Source organism: Dicentrarchus labrax, unplaced genomic scaffold (assembly GCF_905237075.1).
Source record: "Dicentrarchus labrax unplaced genomic scaffold, dlabrax2021, whole genome shotgun sequence".
Taxonomy (NCBI): Eukaryota; Metazoa; Chordata; class Actinopteri; family Moronidae; genus Dicentrarchus; species Dicentrarchus labrax.
In genome coordinates this window covers 15973100-15995879 of record NW_026136701.1, presented here as the reverse complement: position 1 = coordinate 15995879, position 22780 = coordinate 15973100, and the positions used below count along the sequence as shown (strand labels likewise).

Sequence of the window (22780 nt, the reverse complement as noted above, 5' to 3'; positions counted from 1 at the left end):
AAACTGAAGGCAGGAGTTTAAAACCTTAGCTGGCAGTTTGACCTTTCTTTTTTAATGCGTCAAGCCTCACAACTTTGTGGAAATACGACATTAAATTGCTGGAATGCCCCTTTAATTTTTGTTTAAGCTGCCAGATGCTCTGGAAAAGACAATAAAGTGACTGTATGTATAATTTTTTTGTTTATTCTCGTCTCCAGGGCAACAGCTCGGACAGTCCGGTGCCCTCCACCTCAGAGTCCAGCACCCCCAGCGGCCGACGACCTTCATCACAGACCCCGACCCGCTCTCGCCCCCACATCTCCTACTCCCCACTCGTGTGTCGCACGCACCCCTCCGTCGGCGAAGACGAGGACGAACAAGGCAGCCCAGAGACCATGAGGCGGGGCAAGCCCACCTGGGAGACCCAAGAGGGGGTTGCAGGCGAAAGGGGGAGCGAGGCGGGCCGACACCCGTCCCCACCTCGACGCTACCCCTCAGAGCCGTTCCTGGCCTCCCAAGAGGACGACCACAGCCCAGACCCCTCTGGTCCAATGGAGACGTTGACCTTCGAGGCGGCCGTGGCCTGCAGCCTGGGACGCTCAAACACCATCAGCTCTGCCCGCCCGCGCTTGCGGACTGGCTGGCAGGTCCCCAACGGACATTTTCGGAAGCGCCTGGCGCAGACAGCCTCTGTTGCGGGCTGTGATCCTCTCAGTGACACAGAGGAGGACGACAGGTGCTAGGGACAGGAGGCACAGCGTGAGGGAGGAGGGGGAATCCCAGAGAGGTGTTAGAGGACTTTGTAGGACAGTGTGCAGAGTCAAAGTCATTGTGACTCTTTTTGCATCAGTGCTTCGAGTCCGTGTGCCCTCTGGATGTTTGGTAAAATGTGAACCCAAATCGAAAAGAACAATACTTCCTGAAACTGTAGTTGCTAATTCACACAGAACACTGACAATAAATAAGGTCTATTTCCTGACTTGTACTTGATGATAGAGAGTAATAATACAACACAAATAGTTGCGGGATGCAGAAAATAAATGAATGGATCAAATTATGTCATTTGTGTCGATAGGTATTTTCATTTCTGAAGATGTTTCTAAATGATTCAGTGTTGCTCTTAACAGTATTTATCTGTGGGGTGTGTGAATATGTAACTACATTTTCTTATAGACTAATTGTTTTGTAAATACATTGTGATCATCACACCATTGCCATTTATTAGACCAGATCAATACAGGAAGCCATCACGAAGAGGCGATCTGATACTTTACCAGACAATGTGGATACTAATAAGTAACACTCAATAATGCTGGATTTTTTTACAGTATGAATGAATGTGCAGGGGGAAAAACTGCCTGATTTCCCCCGTCATTTTTCTTTTTGGTATTGAACATAATAAGTTGTGAGATACAAATACAGTAATAGAATAACATAGAAAAAGATGCTTATTTGTTATTTCACCCTGCGTTATTGTTAAATCATGCCTCCAACAAACCTTTAAAATTACTTAATTAAGACAAAACAGTCAAAACAGCCTTTTTATTTTTTACCAGTCTACACCCTTTAAATGAGAATTGTCCAACAGTTATATTTAACTTTTGATTTTGAGAATTGTTGGGCGTGTAATTTCACCATGAACTGATAAGAAAACAAAACGATCTTTCATCTATTTTCACCTTTTTCTTCCTTGTGAATATTGTACGAACCGTTGCAGACGATGACTGTAGAAACACTGTAGACACACCATGACACATTTGCTTCACAAAATAACATTACTCTATTACTTACTAATAATGTACAGAGAAATTATGCTGTTTGTAAACATTTAGAGAAAAAAGATAATAAACAGTATCAGCTGATGAGCTTTAAAGGTAAAGGAATCTTTGGAAATGTTCATTTTAAGGTTTGTGTTTTTGTTTTATTTGCCTGAAGAAGGCCAATTCTGTGAAACTCACTTAACCAAAAACATGGAGATTTGTATCATAAGTTTCTGGAATGCAAATACTTTGTGGGTTTTTATGTGTACAATAGCTGTATATACAAATAAAGGTGTCCTCAAGTTGCCACTGTTATTGGATATCTTTTTTATATAGAGCCTGGAGCCTCAGTGAGACCTTGAAGGCAAAAGGCATTTGTTTGTGTTGTTTGTTGTTTTTTAATGTATTTTCTTAATTTACTGAAGTTATTAGTTGTTAACATTGATCACACTTGTGTCATGTTGGCATATTGTGTTTATACGTTGTTAACACAAGTCTCTGTCTGATGATGGCTTTTGAAGATAGTCTCTCTTTATCTTACTGACACTTTTTCTATATACTATATGGTAATACTATATTGGTGCATGCAGAGAGTGTCTTGGAAAGGGGTTTTTATCAATGGAGTGAAACAAAAGAGTTTGAAGGTACTACAGCTTATTTGAAAAGAAAAATTACATTAAACAGCAAGCAAGAGCCAAAAAGAATTTAAAATCATACAACTGTAAAATATAATTGTGTAGACACTTATTAAAGGCCCTTCACACCAATGGTTCACCCACAAAGGTGTTTTCACTTATTGTGTCTGATTAGACCTCTATAAGTGTGTGGGAGTGTGCAGACTGTGGCCTTTTTCCCAGCAGACGATTTGACTTGTCATAGTAAGAAAAGCACAGGTGTTACTAATAACATTAACGATGGTTTCCATTCTGCTCAAGGGTCCCAGTGAGACGCGACAGTGTGAAAGCGAGCCAGCCAGATCAGTAAGAATAAGTGAAAACAGCTGTGTGGGTGTGCAGGGCATTTAATGTAATTTAGCAGCGTTTAGCAAAAACTGTAACATCTCAAAGGAAATAGCAGACACACTCATGTATTCTCCTCTAAATTTAACATTTGGTTGAAAAAAACATTTATAAATCAATATAGTAACATTTACAGAAAATCTTTGGGTGATTGCATTGAAACCTCTCTTGAACAGACAGATTTAATTTGCAAAAAAAACCAAAATCTTCTCAGGATTTTTTGTTAGATGTAACTGATTCCAAGGGGAGTCAGTCACTTGACTGTAAAGAAAAGGAAAAATATAGTAGTTTAAATAAATGAAAGACATATAATTAAATATATAATAGAGCCACATACCAGGTAATCTACAGGTATTACATTCAAAACACAGTATAACATCTTTTAAAAGATTAAACTTGACTGAAATTTTTCAATAAAAATACAACTAAAGAAAAGGTAAGTGATGGATTCTGGCTCCTTTTTCCAAATAGCATGAAATTAAAAAGAAAGTAAATATAGTAGGGTATATGTTTGCTGTGCAGGATTTTTAAATATACTCCTCAATCCATCTTGAATATACAGAATGTGTGTGTGGTAAAAACCAAGTTTTATTCCAATTTACTGTATATCTAATAATAACTTTATTACCATGTAACACTTTTATATACATTTTATTATTTTAAATGCTTATTTGTTTCTTATAATTATTGATTGATCAATGAATTAACGCATCAATAAACAATCATTATCACATTGTCATTGTTCTTTAACACTGGTCTTTATGTATTTGGTTTGTCATTGAAAGGGGTGGGACTTTGACGCTCTCTCGGAATGACGTAAAAAAATAAAAAAATCATCCAATCACCGCGCAGCATTACACCTGTACGTCATATCCAACGGACGATTAACATGTCCTCCCGTTGAAGAGAAAAAAAAAAAAAAAAAAGCTAGCAAGGAAGTAAAGTGTTTAATGTCAGTCGCGAAGTTAAACGGCGGAAATGTCGCTGCAGCCCAACACCCAGACCACTCAGTGTTACAGCCGCAGCCTCTCCTGAAGCAGACATTGTGTAGAAATCCGTGATTCTTACGAAGGAATGAGCGATACTTATCAAGGAAGTCGCCCAGCTGGCTAGCGAAAAAGTAAGCTAGCTAGGCTGCTAGCTGTCGTTAGCAAGGGAGTTCTTTGTTTTGTTTTCCAGGTGGAGGTCCGTGTAAACATGAAGAGAAACTAGTGTGGACGTTTTGCTGTAGCGTTTGTGTATGCATTGTATAATGGTGTCGCATGGTTTCTTTTGGTAGTGAGTCATTGAACTGTTCATTTATGGTTTCTGGGACATTACAAAGACTAAACTAACATTAGCAACCGAGAGCAACTTTAGCAACAAACATCGGGGTTTTTTTTTTTTTAACGTCGGGCAGGGCAGGACTGGAGACACGAAGACATGGGCAACTGTCTCAAGTCTCCGACATCAGACGACATCTCTTTGCTCCATGAATCCCAGTCAGACAGGGCGAGCTTCGGGGACGGGACAGATCCAGACCTGGAGCCACCTCCGCCGTACCAGGTGAAACAGACTGCTAACACTAAACTTCCAGGGTGTTTATTCGTGTCAAACTATTTCATGTGATCAGAATTATAATCTGAGTTAAAAGCGTTAATTTTAATGTACAGTAGGTCATACGCCTGTTTCACGTGTGGCCTGCCACCAGTGCAGTAGTCAGTGGTGTAACTGAGTAAACAAACTGGTTTTTAATGGTATTCTCACGAACTGGCCTGTCAAGAATTTCCACACCAGACAGCTGCTTTATTTTTCAGTTTATTTGCTGCACAGATCCTGAGCAGTCGGACCACTTTGTGTGGACAGAGTGAGCTGACATAAGAGGATAACATTTTGGTGTTTCTTTGTCTGCTACCAGGAGCAGGCTCACATGCCCATGTACCATCCCACGCCTAGTCAGGCCCGTCTGGCCACCCAGCTGACAGAGGAGGAACAGATCCGCATAGCTCAGCGCATCGGCCTCATCCAGCACCTCCCTAAGGGTGTCTATGATGGAGGGCAAGACGGCTCGGAGAAAAAGATCAGAGAGTGAGCTTTTTTTTTGTTTGCATGTGATGTTTACACAGGGGAAGGTTGCAGGTCACCAGAGCTGAGCAATCTTAACGGATTCAGACCTCATCACTTCAGTATCCATATTATGGCACTTTTTAAATGTGACAAATATTTAGTCTAAAATTAGTATGGATGATATGATCCATGGGGAAAAAGTCAGTAGGAATAGTTTTATAATGCAAGTGAATCTGTAATTGTTTAATTTGACTTGTGCTGAAGATATAACTCGATTCATCAGTTTTCTAAATTGACCAACAATTTTGATAATTGTCAGTCTGAATTGAGGGTGTCGTACGTTGTACATCTAAAGCCATATAAAGGAAATTAGTGATATCTTTTGTGGCGGGCGGGGGGGCAATTTTCAAATTGTCTTGACTTGAAAGTCAGTTATCAAGCAGAAAAGCTAACATTGGCTTATTATTCCTAAATATTAGGATGTGTTTTTTTAAGTCATTTGGAGACGTCACCTCAGGCCCATGGAAATTTTAATTTTGTAGTATTTTTTAAGACTTTTTTTGGCGTTTCTTTTGCGCATTTCGCAGGCCACTGTGGAGGGTGGAGACCCCCGCAGCAATCTGCAATTACACCACTAGCTGCCACTAAATCCTACACACTGGAGCTTTAAGATTAATTGATTTGAAACTAAAAAAATCACATATAATATGATTTCCACTGAATTTATATAAAACTGAAAACAGACAAATTCTCACACTTGAGAAGGTGGAACCAGAGAATAGTTGTTAATGATTAAACATTAAATGATTAGTCGATGATCATAATTGTTGCTACTCTTTTTATGGCTGAACTACAGTAATTGATGAATCATTCCAGTTCTACATTCCTGTAATGCATCTTTTAAGACCTGAAAGTCATCTAAAGATATTATAACTTAAGTCCTCGATGATTTGTAGCCTCACGTCACACTAGCGGCTTCATGCTGGTATATATTTAAGCTCTTTATTTGATCTGTTTTCAGATGTGTGATCTGTATGCTGGACTTTGTATACGGGGACCCCATCCGGTTCCTGCCATGTATGCACATCTACCACATGGACTGTATAGACGACTGGCTGATGAGATCCTTCACCTGCCCCTCCTGCATGGAGCCCGTGGATGCTGCCCTGCTCTCCACCTACGAGACCAACTGATGTTTCACCCCTCCCCCTCCAGGCTTAGATCAGACACGCCCCCTTCAACCCCAATCACACACACAAAACCAACACCTGCCCTCTTATAGATTGAGAGGCGCTAAAAATGTGTCCGCTGTTTTCTTGCACTTTGAAAAATTCCTGAAAATACCTAATGTTGGCCTTCCACGCCCCCAGGTCTAAATAAGCTGGTCTTAAACATCAGTTACACAAATTAGTAAGAAAGCGTTTCCAGACGACCCTGCGTGATTGTGTTTGTGTCCGTTTGTCATGCTGAAGCAGCGTCCAGGGTTGCTGCTGACTGTGAGCACGTGGTGTGGGGTGTGTGTGTGTGTGTGTTTGTGTGTTTGTGTGTGCGTGCAGTTTGGGCTGTTTGATGACTCTGCATTTCCACTTGAGCCGGCCTCAGTGGAATTTCTCCCAGACTGACCCCAGTTCACCTTCATTCCCACTTAGTCTTTAAAATGGATAATTACATAACAGATTATTGACCAAAATGCTCTGAGGTGTTGCTAGAAAGGTTTTCTGTGACAACAGTAAGCAAAGACTTCCTCAACATATTGATCTCCTAAACATGCTTACACATTAAAATGGCCCTATACTTTGGAGATATGGGAATGCACAGCTGAAGTTTACACTGTTGGTGTTAGATAATAAAGAAGAAATTGCTCTCCAGGTAGTCAGGTTTACAAAACAGTTATGTAGACACTTAACAGAAATCACCCAAAATGTATAAGTACACCTAAAGGAGATCATGGCTACGTAATATTTGACGTGATTAGAAAACGCTTAGAGTTGAAAGGGAAAAATATTTTTTCACCAGACGGTATGTAAAGTAGCTGGCAGCCAATGTAAAGGGCTCATTTGTGCATGGGCAGGTGGATCAGTCAGTCAAAAATTAGAAATGCTTGCACACACGTTTCATCTGATCCAGAGATTTGCACTTTACTTATAGGACAGTATCTAAACAATATATTAATATATGTACCTTATAACCTTGCACTATCAATACTTCATTCCTTTATTTCCTGAGATGCAAAAGTTATATAGCTGATAAAGATATTTTCAAAGCTGTCAGTAGTCACTTATCACGTTCACGTTGAAGTAAGCCTGAAGATGTATTTCATGAAATCTGTGATTCAGTAGTGTGAGCCTCCGCTTTGTTCTGCTTGATTTTTGATTTTTGTGTGTAAGTGAAGGGACAGAGGCTTGCTCCGGTTTAAAAGGAGTCGTTCAATATTTTGGGAAATATCGTTGCCAGGAGTTAAATGAGAAGACTGACACCGATCTGTGCGTTAAGTAAGGAGCTGGAGCCAGGAGGTGATAAACTCAGCATAAAGACTAAGCTGGGGGAAATGGCTAGCATGGCTCCACAGCTCAAACAAATGCCTACCAGCACCTCTAAAGCTCAGTATTTTTTGTGGTTTTCTGTGGAGTTAAGTGCTGTTCCACAGTTAATTCTACCAACATGTGACTCCCATTTATGTACAGATAAAACACATGAGATACAACGTGTTGATTAACTGTAGAGGTGCTAGTAGGCCGATGTTGTTTTTACTTTGGACACAAACAGGCTAGCAGTTTCCCCCTGCTTTATGCGAAGCTAAGCCAGTTGCCTCCCTTGTCTAACGTTAAACAGATTACAGCTGTATCAATCTTCTCACCTCTTGGCAAGGAAGTGAATAAGTGCATTTCCCAAAATGTCAAACTGTTCCTTTTAAAGAAAGAAAAGAAACCAAATTTAAGGTAAACTTGAAACAGTTTATTTTGAATCCACATTAGTCACTTTCTTTATTATATGTCACATTATTTGTTTTATTACACTATAATTGATGTTTTGTTGCTTTACATTCATTCACTGTAGCAGTAGTTCATTGTTTGGTAATAGTGTGTCTATTTTCTGTTCGCTGTGTTTTATCTACTACCTTTACATAATTTGTTACATTTATGTAAAATCCACTGTGTATTTAGGACAGTAAGTAGTTGACTTTTACACTGGTTTACGCCTGATTGTGCAGACCTCTGTTCCAAATGAATTGTGTGAGAGACTTCTTTTATGGTGTGATAGTTACAGCTGAGATATCAAGTTTTCCATTAAGCTTTTCCTTTGCTGTGTTTTTCAGCTTAAGTTTATTCAGAAAATTAATATTTCCTGTAATCTTGTTTTATTTCTTTTTTTTGGAAGGCTAGAAAGCCGTCATGTAAAAAAAAAAATAAACATGAAAAAAACTGTTGGTTTAGTGTTTAATTAAGAAAAGGCAGTCACTCTGCTCTACTATACGATCACGAAGTGGACTGGATTTGTGCCCCTATGATTACCAAAATGAGAGATTACAGAATGCATGATTGCAAAATATCCCTTTGAGCCTTTCATTAATGCAATCCTAAAATCTGGCAGTGAGGTGGAAAACGTGACTACATAATCGGGGCACTCTGTTCGACTGATCCAAGCCATACTACTCATGTTTGATGCTTTGTTTCCTCTGCTTGCATCAGCTGAGGAAGAAACCTGTGTTTTATATGTGACGCACAAACAGAATGAAATTTGAATTACAAAAACAGAAGGTAAATTTTCACCTCAGCCCGTCCACACAAGATCCATTCATTCCAAAGGTATGCCTTTGAATCTTTTGTTTAATGAACTGTGGGATCATGACATTATGTACAAGGGCCACATGTCCATCTTTATGCACTTAAAGAGAATTATTGATTGCAACATGCCCTTTCTTTCTTTTTTCTTTCTTCAGATTAAGCAGTGACGCAGTTAATCAGCTTTGCAGTGCTGCAAGATCTGAGATCAGATTCAGTCAACATTGAGCAACACAATAAGGATAGACATGGAAAGGTCACTTGTGTCTGTATGTTTTTGTGTGGCAACATTTTAAATCTACAAATATCTCAAGAATTTTAAACTGAAGGATTATTTGTTGTGTCAAATGATCTATAATATATCAAGAGAAATGCCTACTTGTTTTAAGAAAACACTAAGCCTCACAAATGTAACGCAGGTTATTTTGACCCCCTAAAAATGTATTTTGGCCTAGCTGGCAGCTGGCAGGGATTCAGAAGTAGATAACAAAGCCATAAATATCCAGTTTCACAGATGATTTACTCAGTCTACCACGTAAGAGAAGAATACAAAACAAACAGGTTTTGATTTTGTCAAATTTATTATTTAAATATTCACAGCATGTGAACAAATCCATATTTTCTTTAATTAAACCAATGCTGACAGCAATTCAGGGTTAGAAATCCAAGTACATTCAGGGTAGGACATGGCAACTACACTCAAAAAGGCACGTAAATTCACATAATATTTGAATTTGTCGTCTGCAGATTAGAACATACCACCATTTTGGCTGATAGAGCTTTATTTCTTCTTGACGTGATGATACATTTAGTCATTATTTAAGTGGCGATTGATAACCCAGTAATGGCCGACTACTACTGACAACCTTAGAAAAGACTCATTAGGGTTTGTACATCCCATGAAAGGTGACAGGAATGGTGCAGTCCACTTCTGCCCTGGCGACCTCAGACAGATCCTTGGCGTTGAGGATGAGGAGGTAACCTGGTCTCTGGGAGCCGGGAGCCGCCACGATGGTCAGCAGCACTCCTGAAGGCACAGCATCACATTCCCATAAAACAATTCCTATCCTAGTTGGTGTCAGATTAAATATATCGTGTTTATATTGCTGTTGACATACCATCATCCTCATCCACCCCATCAGGAGTCTGAACAAACAGGGGCTCTGAGGGGTAGGAGTCTGGTTCCTGCCATACCCAGGTCTCCTTGGTCTTCACATTCAACTTGCAGATCTACACACGAGTTAAGACAAAACCGGTAAAGGAAAAAGCTTGTTTTACAAACTCATTTACAATTTAAGGTATTTTGCTAACTTACCCTGTCTGGTATGAAATGATTGAGACCCAGGCCGTAGGCATATGTGTAGTTCTTCCCTCCATACCTCTTATAGTTGATCTGAGGGAACTCAAAGGCTACAAAAACAACATTAAAATGGTTACATAATGACGATATTTCCAGTATATATTAAAGATTAATGCATCCACCATGGTTCAATGAAATGTGTTTGCACCTTGGCGAGGCCCAGAGAACAGCACCTCCGGCTCCAGCCAGATCATCCCATCAGCGTGCATGGTCGCTGTGGCTGTGGTGTACGGCAGGCTAACAAGGTTCTTCCCCTGCTCCTCCTATGTCAAGTCAGCAAAGAGATGTGAGCAAAAAACACGGGACTTTACATTTATAGGTGGCAATTTGCAGTTTGAGGGAAACAGGGGACTCACCTTGTGGACGTCCAGGGGAATAACATATCTGCGGACTTCTGGCTGTGGGGCCATCATGGCTGCCTTCTTCACCTCTTCCCAGTTGGCTCTCAGGTTGGCCAACCAGAGGTAGTTGTACACAAACTCAAAACTGCACAAATGAACAGATAATGAACAACAATATCTCCGCATCGCACAGAAGATATTACGGAAGCTCTGTAAGGCAAGTGAATTAGTTTTTTTCTCATGATCATTTTTTTGTTTTTTTTCACAGGTGACAAAAAATAAATGTTCTCCTGGTTTTGCAGGCAAAAACTATTTAAAACTTGACCTTGAAAAAAATAAATCCCCTGTTTTCACGGGTGAATTTAAAAAAACCTGTTTTCAAAGATAAAAAAAACTTGAGTTTGTCTTTTATGATCATAAGAAAAAAGAAATTAGGGTTTCCATAAGATATACAGGAAGGTTTCAACAGAAGTCCATCATTAAGCTTTCCCTTACCCTTTCCATGAACACAGGTCAACAACAATGAAGCCTTGGTCCTCATAGGTGTTGATGTGATGAAACATGCCAATGGGTGCACCCTTGAACTTGAGATCAATGTACTCTCCTGGGTCTTTCTTGGCAATGTGAAACAAGGTCTATAACACATACATCAGAATAGATATCATGAGATTTCGAGGGCAGAGATGATAATAATACTGGGGCTTAGAACACTTAAAATCTTCAAAGATATCAATCTGCTCCGAGTTCTTACTCCTTGGCTCTCATTGGACTCGAAACAGTCCATGTAGTTGGAGCCTCGGATGCTCCAAGCACTCAGGAATTTCAGCAGGTTGATTTTCACGGGGGTCTCCACAAACACAAAGTAGTTTTCCGACATGCCGAAGCTGGAGTTAGTTAAAGGAGATTGTCAAAACATGGACGTTCTATGACAACATGCACAAAATGGATTATTGATATCAATCCTGTGTGCTAGAGTCACACACACACCTGTGCACATAGGAGGGCTTGAACCTCTCGGCACTGGGGAACTGCACCACCACCTTGGACTTCTCAATGGGATCAGACTTATCTAAGAAAAAAGTTTGTGATATTTAAAACAGGCGTCAAGTTCATACTGCAATTCCTAATTATGATGTCAATGCTTAATACACTGTTTGTCAACATTTCCAGGGGCAAAATAGAAGTCATTGTGCTCAGTTTAATCACTTGATAATAACTGAATGAGCTCCAGGGGACCCTGAGAGAGAAAACATCTTCTATAAGACATTTTTCAAGGTTTTTAGTAGGGTCACACCATTTAACCCTGAATCATTAACGAGAATATTCTGGTTTCAAAAACTGAGTTTGAGGTGAGGTCACTATTGTTGAAGTGCCTGTGTGTGTTTGTTGCCAGCGCTGATCCGAACCTTTCTGTGTGGGTGGGGTCTTGACAATGTTGTAGGCCAATGTAGCTCCTTTTCCCATGCAGTTTCCAATGTTATACACTGTACCATCTTTTTCAATATGAGGGTGGGCTGTCACTCCATTAATGTTCACATAGTCGCACATATCAACCTGGATGGAAAATAAGACATTTTACTGGGCTCTCTGAAATAACGTGGTAAAGATCAGTTTTTTACATTTTAAATTCTATGACACATTTGTATTGACGTACCTTCTTCAGTGTCTCCAAGGTATCAGTGTTCACTTTTGTGATGTAGTTGGTTTCAGTTACAGCATAATAATCCTCACCAACAGGGTAAACGTTCACCAGGCAGTTGTCTGTGACCTCAACACCCTTGAAGTAAGAGAAAAACCTGCAAAAAAAGATTGCATGTCATATAAACACATTGTAAAAAGGTAATGGTCATGTCAAGAGTAAGCAGTGTAATGAATAAAGAAAGCTAAAAGAAAATTGGCTGGAGGAGTTTGTCGACTTTAAAGTACATTTTCAGTTCATTCAGCATGCAACCCACCTGGAGAAAATATTTTTGCAGGGATCAGGGTATGCACAGGTGCCAAACTCAGTGATCACAACACGCTTCTCTGTGATGGCTCTCACGTATGCATCTGTCAGGATAAACCTAAAAGGAGGAAATATTGGAAAAGAAAACCAAAACATTATACATCCATTTTAAAAAACAAAAAATGCTTAATTGAAATTCATTGTTTAATATTTTGAGAAATCTATCCCCAAAAGGCTACCTATTAAATAAATGTGTTAACATTACAGTAATACAGCTGTGTGTCAGCAGCAAAGGTTTTTAAGTTTCTCATCTCTATAAATAAAACCCTACCTCACTCAGTAAGTAAATAAATAAGCATGAGGAAGATAAACTTGCAGAGAACTGTACCTTGCTAGATACAATATCATTTAATGGTGTTTGCACAGCCTTTACCATACAACAATTAGATGGAGACTTGATGTGCACTCATTCTCGAGTTTCGCTGCAGATTGATTTTGCTACATGCCATTAACGTATATATCCTGAAATAATGAATAAACACTGGTATTATCCTGATGGTCTTACTTTCGGTAGTAGGTGACCTGGCCGTTCTTGAAGTCAAATTTGTGCATGAGGGCCTGGCCATCAAAGAGGTGATAGAAAGGTTCATCTCCAACCTCAAAAAGTCCAGGTCCCAAACGGAGAAGACTTCCCTTCAGAAATGTAGGAATCCTACCTGTGAAACAACAACATAACAAACACAAATCAGAGATTGTTTTGGACTGTATCGGTTTGTAAAATTGGTTTCAGATCCTACTTTGGATGCAGGTTGTGTTTTCTCTGCAATCAGACTGTGAAAGAAGTATTGGCCTGCAGTCTATTTCTGTCTGAAAGATGCAAACAAACCTGTGACTGTTGCGGGAAGAGGCTCAGACAGATCCTCACATGTCTCAAAAATCTTCTTGTAGCTACCAGCTGGGTGTTCAAATCTGTGATCAAAAAGTGAAGACATCCACATTGGCAGCCAAGTAAATTCAATTTCAAGCAAGTTAAAGATATGAAGTTGGTTAGTTTAAGTCTTTAAAAACTTGTATTTTGTATTGTACTTTGTATTTGAAATAGTTATAATTTATCATAAACTCACCGGCTGGCCATGTTTCCTTCTTGTTGTGGCACCACACGAAGCAAACTTAAGAAAACCTCAGGTCACTTCTGGAGTGGAAGTCTCTGGTCTCCCTGGGGATTTGCGGTATTTATTCATCTAGTCCCCCTCATGGTCACTGCAATCTGCACTGTAAACCTTTGCCTGGCCAATCATGTCACGCTGTGAACAAGAATCCCATTGTGCCAATATCCTCTGCTGACTGACTCCACGGCCACCCCTCTGAAACCGGATTTATAGCAGGGAATATTTAAGAACTGGCAAGTGTGTCACAATAGTGCATGTGATTTTTTTTTTCAGTTGTATCAGTTGGTCAGATTTTGTGTTGTAGTTATGCTGAGTCACACTAAGTGCAGTAGTATTGATACAATGCATAGGGCTACAAAACAGCATAAAGGAAGTCAACAGAAGTGGATTTGGATTTGAATTCATGTGTGATCCACATTTATTGACAAATCGACAGCTTCGGTTACATGAGTGTTAGTGGCACACTTTTTGATTTCTAGAGGTGTGAATTTATAGGAAAAAAATCTGGATTAAGCCTAAATTCGCCAACCTCTTAGTACATCACTCACAATAAAACAATAACAACAATGTTATTTTAGATTAAATAGTGTTTTCTATTTTAATAAAATAGTAAGGGATCAGAATCATTGTGAAACAATAACAGTAAAGCTTCCCTGCTATTATTAGAGGATCTGGAACAATATGACCGTTACACACAATGCTAATTGGAAGAAATGGGGCCAGTGGTTCTTTGGTCTGAACACAAAATGCCTTAACTTGCTTGTCTCGGTGCAACTATAATCCAGGTATAGGGATTATGTTCGACGTAGCCTGAAGACAAACGCTGCATTGTTTCTCCTGGGAAAAAACACCATTAGTAGAGAGAGTTTCACCAGAAGCTGTTTTGTCAGTGGTAGAGTTGTGATGTGGCTCCTCCAGCCAGCACGTGGACTGACTTTAACCAGCAATATAAAACAGGCACAGGCTTTTTTATGATAATCTATTAATAAGAAAGAAAGTGTCAGTTATTGAATACTACATGTGTTTGTATTGTAATTCCTATTCTGAACTTCTTAAATCTTGGCCCTGACAAATACTTCCATAAAAAGACTAATACTGAAACTGATAAAAACTAAACATTTTTAACTAAACGAGAAAACCCACTTTGGAAATCTACTGAAACTAAACTGAACTGAAAACTAAAATGAAAAAATAAATAAAAAAACAAACTAATATCAATATCAATATACTGCCAATACTTTCAGTCAGTCTGGAAAACAATGTTTATACTGTTTGACAAAACCATACTAACTCATAATCCACCTAAAATGTGTCAAATTTGAACATTATGTCTATTCATTAATTCCATAAATTCCCTGAAAAATTTTGAATATTTGGGAATTTATGACAGTTATCCAAATATCTGAATAAGATAAGATAAGATAAGATAGGATAAGATAGAGTTTATTGATCCCACACTAGTGAAATCCACTTGCTACATCAGCTTCAGCTACAACACAACAGATACAAATAAAACAAACAAAATACAATAGAAAAAGAACACCAGATATAATAAAAAAAAGAATAAAAAAAAGAGTTGTATGTACACTGTATACAGCTTTTATGTGATTGCTATAGAATATTGCACAGGTTACAACAGGGATCGGAAAACATAATGAATATATTGTGCAATATATAATGCAAGTAGTGTATTAAATAGTGCAGAAAGTGAAGTAATAATGTAATAATGTCATAGTCTACAGTGTTTTGATGTGTGAATGACGTTCAAACGTTAAAAACTGTGGAACTAGTTAAATGACGGAGGACTAACACACAATTGTGTGCGTAGAAGAAGAAGTGAATTCTTCCAGCATCGTGAACGGCGTTCCCACCTAACTACACGCATGCGCACTTCGTTCGACGATGACAATATGGCGGCGTAAAGCTACAGCCTGTTGATGTTACCCGCTAGCTAACCTGCAAAGTAGCTGATTTGATAACCGTTGGATAACCGTTACTTTAATGTAAATCGAGTTGTTGACGGTGTGTTGTTGTTGTTGTCCAAACGGGTTTAATCGGGGGAAAATGAATTACACCACGAAGGTGGTCCAGGTGACGAATGTGTCCCCAAGCACAACATCGGAGCAGATGAGAACACTGTTCGGGTTTTTGGGAACCATCGAAGAACTGAAGTTATTTCCACCAGAGTGAGTTGACAAGCTGGTGATTTACTGGTTCACATTAATGTTAACGCAGCCACTGATGAACTGTGTGTGTGTTTGGTTGGTTTTTATTATAACTAACGTCACCTTATCAGAACAGAAACGTAACGTTAACGTAACGTTAGGCCTTAAATAACAGTAACTGAACGTTACTATACCAACTGACACCAACTGACGTTTCACTAACGTTTCTGAACTGGAGCAAGTAATGAAGTTAAAATATTAAATGGGGTAACGAATATGTACTTTCTTATGTTATTTTGGGTTGTAACATTAATTTAGTGTTTTGCTTGAAATCATCATTCAAATTCCTCTCAGCATAACAAAGGATGATAGAAAAAATACTCAAAATATGAATATGTCATTACTAACGCCATCATAAGAAAGACAAATGTTTGACTTTTGACTGATTTATATTTTGCCATACAATGTCACAGTCTTTACCCAATAATATATCATAATTTCCCACTTACTATCATGATTTTTTACTTTGAACTAAAAACATTGATGCAGATTACAAAATCTAAAAGTGAGAGACCAGCTAACAGCACTGATCCTGGCCTTGATTTTTATGGGGATCATTGATGGGACTCAAACCTTGCATAATGTCCGTGGCAGGGTTGGGAGCGTAAGTGTGAAAATGTAATCCGATACAATAACTAATAACCTGTTATAAAACGTAGTCAGTAACCTAATCCAAGTATCACAATATTACGTAACTTGATTCCTTTCCATTACTTTTGGTTCACCTCAACACCAATTATCCAAACACAGACAAGGGTCCATGGTTGGATCAAAAGACTGGACAAAAAAAGACCAAAGATGCACTGAAATATTGCAGTTTTGTAATAATAAAATGTAATATTTTGACTTCCTCAACAGTGACTCCCCGATGCCGATGACATCGCGGGTTTGCTTTGTGAAGTTCCAGGAGCCAGAGTCTGTTGGAGTGTCTCAGCATCTGACTAACACCGTGTTTGTGGACAGAGCATTGATCGTGGTCCCGTTCGCTGAAGGTTTGTCTCATCCTTATTCTCTTGTATGAGTGGTCAATGTTGATTGAATGGCATAACTCTTGAATAGTGAAAATGTAAAAGAGTAAAAAAAGATTTCATTTATCCCATTTGTGAATTGCACAAGTCAACTCACCTTGGCCTGTTTATGTGAGCTTTATGAGATAATTTGAATGATACTGGTAATGCCGTTCCCTCCTGTTGTCTATAAGATGTTCTTAAAGCAGCAGATTCTTGGTATACTGTGGTAGCACCTCCCATATCTGTTTTACCACCACAATGATAATTTCTTAATAAGACTGGATTTTATGTCTTTGGGGAAATATATATCATGCTGTATGTCTCTGCCTAAAACAACCATTTGTCCTGTATTTAGAAAGTGCAGTATACCAAAATCTGCTTTACAGAGTAGGAGTTGAATACTCCCAAACTGCAGGCGCCGCAGACACCTCAAAATTCAAAAGTGAAGTTGTGTAAACTCTTAACCATATGCATTTTATTTTTCTCCCCCATATTGGACTTTCCCCTGTTAAACTTCTCTCTGTTATTTGTGTGTGTGTATGTGTGTGTGTGTATGTGATTTTTGTAGTGAAGAAGGCAAAAGCAGCCCCCTCGTTGATGGCTGAAAGTGGTCCTCTGCCTGCCAACAGGGGATTATAGGCATTTTCAAAGGCCAGCAAGCATTCAAGTCCCCACCCCACTCTTTTTGTGTCCTCTTCTCTTTCTCTGCCTTCTCTTTCTCTTTCCTTCTGTCTAATTTATCTTTTCTAGGTGGTTTAGAGTATAAAGGTCAGATATCGTGGACATACCCTGAAACAGTGGTCATTTTGCATTGTTTTGCAACACTTCTGAATGCTGCTTAGCCATTCATTTCATGGCTACAGCATCTCCCTAACGGTTAAGGCTGGCAGTATTCTTTATTATTTTTTGTTAACAAATCCCATGAAGACCAAAAGACCATTAAATGTACGTCAGTGAGCCACACCTGTGCACTAGATCACATGTTTGTCCATTATAATGAATGCAGGCCCTAGCACAGGCATCGTCCTGCACCAGGTAATACTAGCTAGCACACCTAATGTATATTAATCCGCCACTGAAAATAGTCCCTAACCAGGTATAGAAGTAGAAAGTATTGAGAGATGGACTACCATATTGTTGGTGTTGGTATTTTCATGGGATTTGTTGACAAAAACCAAAACGTTGAATCTCACCAGCCCTATCCGAGAAAACTATGTAAATTAAGTCTTGGAAGAAAAAGCTTTCAAAAGCATTTATTTTGGTATGGTGGCAAAAAAGTTCTACAAAGATGCTGGGTGTGAATGATTACAGAAGACACTGCACAGACATACTTAACCATATGTGAGCAGCTAATTTTGGGACTTAACAAAGGGAAAACTAGTCAGTTATTGGTTGTCTTACATAATAGTCATACTGAATCTCATCATAAGTTGTCTTAGATGCCCACCTGACATGACACAATGTTGGTAAAATATATTCTCTTTAACAGTGGTCTTCTTTTGTTGTTGTGTTTTACAGTTCTTTTTCCTGGCTCAGCCAGTCCTGTATACCAGGCCCTGCTGAAAATACCATCCAACAGTTTTGTCTCCTGCAGCAATTTCTCTTCAGTGTGCTCTTTTATTTCAATGTTGTCATTGTTGTGTGTTCGTATTAAGGTCATGTATTTTTGTGAAAGAGTTGTTTTTGGGCTGGATTTACTGTGTGATGATTATATGGTGTTTTTTTTGTTAATTTGGGCCATTTTAAAAATAAAATCAAGGGCATATTGCAAATAAAGAAAATAAAAATTGGTAGCGCAGATTAATCAAACCAGGTTTGCTGCCTTGGTTTGGTTAATTGATGCGGTGGCAGGTAAGGATACTAGAATAATGATGTACAGCAGACACGCTACCCACCCTGAATTCTGCTATTGTCATTGAGTATATCTGACATTTGTGTTTTTGGTAAGTAGACACTGATAGCTTGTATAGTGTTCTTGCCAAATCCCTAAAATTCTCTCTGTTGTGTGTATCTCGATTTTTCTCTGTGTGCTTTTAGTAGCGAAGCCGCCAACGTGAGTCGCTTGTTTCAGTAAACGTCTAAATGAAAATTGAGGGCACACCCAACTGGAGAAGCAGCTGTGCTTGCTAACGTTTGGTTCATGACTTAAAAAACACGTTCAGGTGATATATTCTTGGCAGTGTTCATTGGAGTAGTGTGATATAATCCAGCATTAGTTATGTCACTGCAATGATTATGTTGAATTAAGGGAACTCTTCTCTGATCTGTAAGGTAACCATTTTGTTGAACCTAATTTGGAGAAATGCAGTGTGAAGACTTTTTTTCTTTGCCTTTTCCAAAATGTCTTCTCTGTAGTTTATGAGTGTGAAGTTCTCTCCTAATGCCTGTTTTCATTTTCCTGTAGGATCTATTCCAGATGAGGCGAAAGCTTTGTCACTGTTGGCGCCAGCAAACGCTGTTGCAGGAATTCTGCCAGGAGGAGGACTTCTTCCGACGCCCAATCCCATCTCCAATCCAGCTGTAAGAAATGCGCTGTTTAGTATAAATTCTCTGACTATGGGAACACCTATCATCATCTATCAGCTACTGCAGGACCTTACAGAAAATGATTCAAATGTAAATTTGCTGTTGTCTGTCTTATACAATTTGTAAATGTGATGTGAACACAGTGTGGCTGCATTTTTTACAAGAAATGTATTGTATGTGTTGTTATGCTGACCAGGAGTCCATAGAGAAACTTCCGTTATTTTAGTTGATGAAACAATTTCACCTCAAAGTCCATTTGGTAGCAGTTCTGCAGCGTTAGATCATATCGCATGATCTTCATCAGAACATGGAGTTTGCTCAGTTTGTCATGTCAATTCTAGATGTTCTAATGGCATTTGTGTCTGAGCACTTAAAGGACTTGTTAGCTTAAAAGTTAATTCTCTAACAGCCGTTTTGGTGTAATTCGAGTTTCTTTTAAACAATCCGAAAAATGATTTCAATAGGTGGGTGAATAATGAAGGTCAATACAACAATAGGCAGGCATAACAAACGTGTTTGTTTTCATTCCAGATGGGAAACCCTTTTGGAGCTCCGAACATGGATGCAATGGCTGCATTTGGATTCCCAGGAGCCAATATGAACCCCCAGGTGAGAGGTTTGCCTGAATGACACTGACTTAAAAAACTTTAGATATGTTAGATATGCAGTATGTCTGACAAACGTTCTTCCTGCTGTTTTTTACAGGCTGCTGATCAGCTGTTAAAGTTCATGACAGATCCGAAGTAAGTCATTTTAAAGAAGCTCCTTGAGAAGTCCTCTGAAAATTGTGCCAGAAGGCAGTTTTAAATTGCAGAGTAAAAAAATAGATGTGTCTGTGTATTTGTAGAAATGATGAGTCAACTAATTAATATTCCTTTGTTTAGATTGAATCCTTTGGCTGCAGGATTAAACCTGAGTGCGAGCCTGAAGGCTGACGCATCAAATAAAGAGATCGAAGAGGCCATGAAGAGAGTCAGAGAGGCCCAGTCGCTAATTTCTGCTGCTATTGAACCTGGAAGTAAGTTCTTATTTTCCTAGTTTTTGTCTTGTGAAAAGAGCCTTTGTAAATTGACAATACTAAGCAATGTCTGTTTTTCTGTCCTGCAGATAAGGAGAGCAAAAAGGGGCAAGCTCAGTCCCGGACCAGGTCCAGGTCCAGAAGGAGAAGGTCCAGATCACGGTCAAGACACAGGTGATAACCTATGTTAATAATATGAAGAGTTGAGATGGAAAAGCCTTTTGTGTTTTGAGAATAAAGTGAAATGGTCTTAATGGTTGCAGGCGAACTAGGAGCAGATCAAAGCGACGGTCAAACTCCAGAAACAGGAGACGCTCCAAAAGTCCGCGCAGGAAACGCACCCACTCCAGAGACCGAAGCAGGCGATCTCGAAGCAGATCCAGGTGGGTTAACTGTTGAGCCTGCCTTATCACCATGATTGTTAAAGATGGAATTGAGCCTGTCTGAGGTCTTACATAAGATTTATTTATAGAGACAGAAAGAAAGATGATTCGGGGAGAAGAAAATCCAAAACGCCACCGAAAAGCTACAGCACAGCAAGGAGGTCGCGCAGCGGGAGCCGGTGAGTACAGCAAAGGTTACATGTGAAAATATATACAAACTTTTATACGATATATCTATTTTCAGTTTTCTAAGTTCTTTTTGTCCTGTTCTGCTAAACAGGAGACGCAAGAGAAGTCGAAGCGGCAGCCGATCCCCTAAAAAATCTCCTAGAAGAAAGATTTCCAAGTCTCCATCTCCTCGAAGGTTGGTGTGAAACAGTTGTGGACAATACCAACAAGTTATTTTATTTGTATTTTAGTTTATTAAGTCAGGAAGGTTCCATTAAGATATAAGATCTCTGGTCAAGATGGCAGCATAAGCAGTTATACATAAAAAGCAATTTCACAACACAAGGGAATGATGAAAGAAGAGAGGCTATAGTATCACTGCACCCTATATAAAGTGTATGATGAAATACATTTTTTAAAACTATAACAGCTACTTTTTTCTCCTATTCTGTTTGGTTCAGTTAAAACATACTCTGGTATGTTTGCACATTTGGTGCAGATCAAATAAACCAAATATCCTTTGTGTGAGTACATCCAGGACAAGACTTTTCCTCTCTTCCTTATACAGACACAAGAAGGAAAAGAAAAAGGATAAGGTAAGGGACTGGGACCGCAAGAGTGAAAAAGAGCGCAGTCGCGAGGAACATGAACGCTCCACCAGCAAGAAAAAGAAAAGTAAAGACAAAGAACGAGAGCGAGAGAGGAAGTCAGATGGTGAGAAAGGAGATGTCAAGGTTGGTATAGTATATTTGACACGCAGTCTTCATTCTTACACACTGGGAGCTTTGCTTTTTCTGATGTAAACCAGACTCAGGGGGGTGTTTATGCTTTAAAATGGCACATCCATTGGTTTCCTTTCACAGATCACCAGGGATTATGATGAAGAGGAACAAGGCTATGACAGCGAGAAGGAGCGAGAGGACAGGAAGGATTCTGATGACTCTGCTTTGTCTCCCCAGTCTGTGGAAGGTAACGGCACTGCAAGGTCTGTGAAGCAGGCCAAAGTTAACGGAGCTGACGATCACCACGAAGAGGACATGGATGTCAGCGATTAAGTCCTCCGTCCTGCTTTGTTCCACATTATCCCTCCGTTTTGGCTGTGAGTTTTTTTTTCCTCCCACTGGGGTAAATCCAAAATGTGAAGTGAATTATATAGATTTTCTGCACAGAAGTGGTTTACTCTTTGCAAATATACAATGCAGAATTGTCAGTTTTGCCCAAAGACATTGTCACATTGCTTTAAAGTACCCCCTGTGCCCTCTACAAATGTAATCGGTTTAAAACTGGAAGTAGGCTTGTTTTGCTTTTCTTGAGCTTGTGTTGTCAGGTTTTGTTACTTCCTCACATATTGAATCTTTACGTTTGTTTAGCGTTGTGGTGTGTTGCTCAGGCATCTTCCCCACCTTCTTGAAACTGTTAGTTTGTTTTATCAAGGATTTCTTTTATAATAAAGCCTATTTGGAGAACAAAGACTTTTACTTTATGGTTCTGCATGGCATTTGGAAGGAGGGGCGGGTTCATGTGGATAAAACCTTCAATTAAAGTAACTGTACTTAATTTTACGTCACAATTATACATTTTCAAGAAAAGAACTATTGAGAAATAGTTGATGAACACAATCAGCAGATGGGAGCTGGAATGATATGATTAGTCATTTTATATCTTTTTTATAATTGTAATTTTCAAGCTAAAACATTTGATGATTCCAGCTTCTCAAATGTAAAATTGTCCTCATCTTAATTCAGAGTAATCTGAATATCTTCAGGTTTTGCACTGTTGGTCAGAGAAAACGACATTTCCCAGGGCTCTGAGGTTTTCATAGGCATTTTTTGATTTGTTATAGTCTAACAATCAGGAAAATTGGCAGATTTATAAAAAATTTAAATAATCATTAGCAGTAGCCCTTAAACCAGATTTATGTTTTTGGCTAAACTAGCAAAAACTGAAATTGAAGTACCATCACGTGCAAAAATCATATATAAAATCCTATATTGCCCCAAAGCAGTCCTGTTTATTCCCAGGAATACATTAAAGTGACATGCTGGTATA

General features: G+C 39.1%; 4 protein-coding genes across 10 annotated transcripts in view; 3 read left to right on the top strand and 1 right to left on the bottom strand.

The window, feature by feature from the left end:
- Window positions 1–2046, top strand: part of LOC127366063 (voltage-dependent R-type calcium channel subunit alpha-1E-like) — a 59012-nt gene extending 56966 nt beyond the window's left edge. Inside the window, exon 50 of the mRNA XM_051404773.1 lies at window positions 198–2046. Coding sequence (XP_051260733.1) covers window positions 198–722 — 525 coding nt within the window. The 3' untranslated portion in view covers window positions 723–2046. The remainder of the gene's footprint in view (window positions 1–197) is intronic.
- Window positions 2047–3655: 1609 nt separating this feature from the next.
- On the top strand, window positions 3656–8231 carry LOC127365351 (RING finger protein 11). 2 transcript variants are annotated; one of them, XM_051403384.1, is made up of 4 exons: window positions 3656–3878; window positions 4158–4303; window positions 4656–4825; window positions 5826–8231. In XM_051403384.1, the coding sequence occupies exons 2-4, from the start codon at window positions 4181–4183 to the stop codon at window positions 5995–5997; spliced, it is 465 nt and encodes a 154-aa protein (XP_051259344.1). In that variant the 5' UTR covers window positions 3656–3878; window positions 4158–4180; the 3' UTR covers window positions 5998–8231. The 2 variants fall into 2 exon arrangements, with proteins under 2 accessions (XP_051259344.1, XP_051259335.1); XM_051403375.1 differs by having other exon boundaries at window positions 3656–4303.
- A 917-nt stretch (window positions 8232–9148) lies between these two features.
- Window positions 9149–13485, bottom strand: rpe65a (retinoid isomerohydrolase RPE65 a). Its single transcript, XM_051410497.1, has 14 exons — window positions 13357–13485; window positions 13119–13201; window positions 12798–12948; window positions 12243–12350; window positions 11942–12083; window positions 11694–11841; window positions 11275–11356; window positions 11039–11171; window positions 10783–10922; window positions 10303–10432; window positions 10095–10209; window positions 9902–9996; window positions 9705–9816; window positions 9149–9613 (listed from the first exon to the last, which is right to left on the bottom strand). The coding sequence occupies exons 1-14, from the start codon at window positions 13365–13367 to the stop codon at window positions 9468–9470; spliced, it is 1596 nt and encodes a 531-aa protein (XP_051266457.1). The 5' UTR covers window positions 13368–13485; the 3' UTR covers window positions 9149–9467.
- A 1799-nt stretch (window positions 13486–15284) lies between these two features.
- Window positions 15285–22201, top strand: LOC127369283 (serine/arginine-rich splicing factor 11). Of its 6 annotated transcripts, none has more exons than XM_051410501.1 (12): window positions 15285–15587; window positions 16485–16618; window positions 19041–19156; window positions 19694–19771; window positions 19868–19905; window positions 20047–20180; window positions 20270–20354; window positions 20444–20563; window positions 20653–20742; window positions 20844–20927; window positions 21300–21465; window positions 21691–22201. In XM_051410501.1, exons 1-12 carry the CDS (start codon window positions 15466–15468, stop codon window positions 21784–21786), a joined length of 1263 nt encoding a protein of 420 aa, XP_051266461.1. In that variant the 5' UTR covers window positions 15285–15465; the 3' UTR covers window positions 21787–22201. The 6 variants fall into 6 exon arrangements, with proteins under 6 accessions (XP_051266461.1, XP_051266460.1, XP_051266489.1 ...); XM_051410500.1 differs by having other exon boundaries at window positions 21595–22201; XM_051410529.1 differs by lacking the exon at window positions 15285–15587 and adding an exon at window positions 18674–18798 and having other exon boundaries at window positions 21595–22201.
- Window positions 22202–22780: the final 579 nt, after the last annotated feature.

Bases quoted from the DNA above. Each gene is read 5' to 3' on its own strand.
- LOC127365351 (XM_051403384.1), top strand. From the start codon at position 4,181: ATGGGCAACTGTCTCAAGTCTCCGACATCAGACGACATCTCTTTGCTC. The intron at 4,304-4,655 runs GTGAAACAGACT...GTCTGCTACCAG, and splicing joins AGCCACCTCCGCCGTACCAG to GAGCAGGCTCACATGCCCAT. The intron at 4,826-5,825 runs GTGAGCTTTTTT...ATCTGTTTTCAG, and splicing joins TCGGAGAAAAAGATCAGAGA to ATGTGTGATCTGTATGCTGG.
- rpe65a (XM_051410497.1), bottom strand. The intron at 12,084-12,242 runs GTGGGTTGCATG...CTTTTTTTGCAG, and splicing joins TGCAAAAATATTTTCTCCAG to GTTTTTCTCTTACTTCAAGG. The intron at 10,210-10,302 runs GTGAGTCCCCTG...GACTTGACATAG, and splicing joins TTCCCCTGGACGTCCACAAG to GAGGAGCAGGGGAAGAACCT.
- LOC127369283 (XM_051410500.1), top strand. From the start codon at position 15,466: ATGAATTACACCACGAAGGTGGTCCAGGTGACGAATGTGTCCCCAAGC. The intron at 15,588-16,484 runs GTGAGTTGACAA...CTTCCTCAACAG, and splicing joins CTGAAGTTATTTCCACCAGA to TGACTCCCCGATGCCGATGA. The intron at 19,772-19,867 runs GTGAGAGGTTTG...TGTTTTTTACAG, and splicing joins GAGCCAATATGAACCCCCAG to GCTGCTGATCAGCTGTTAAA.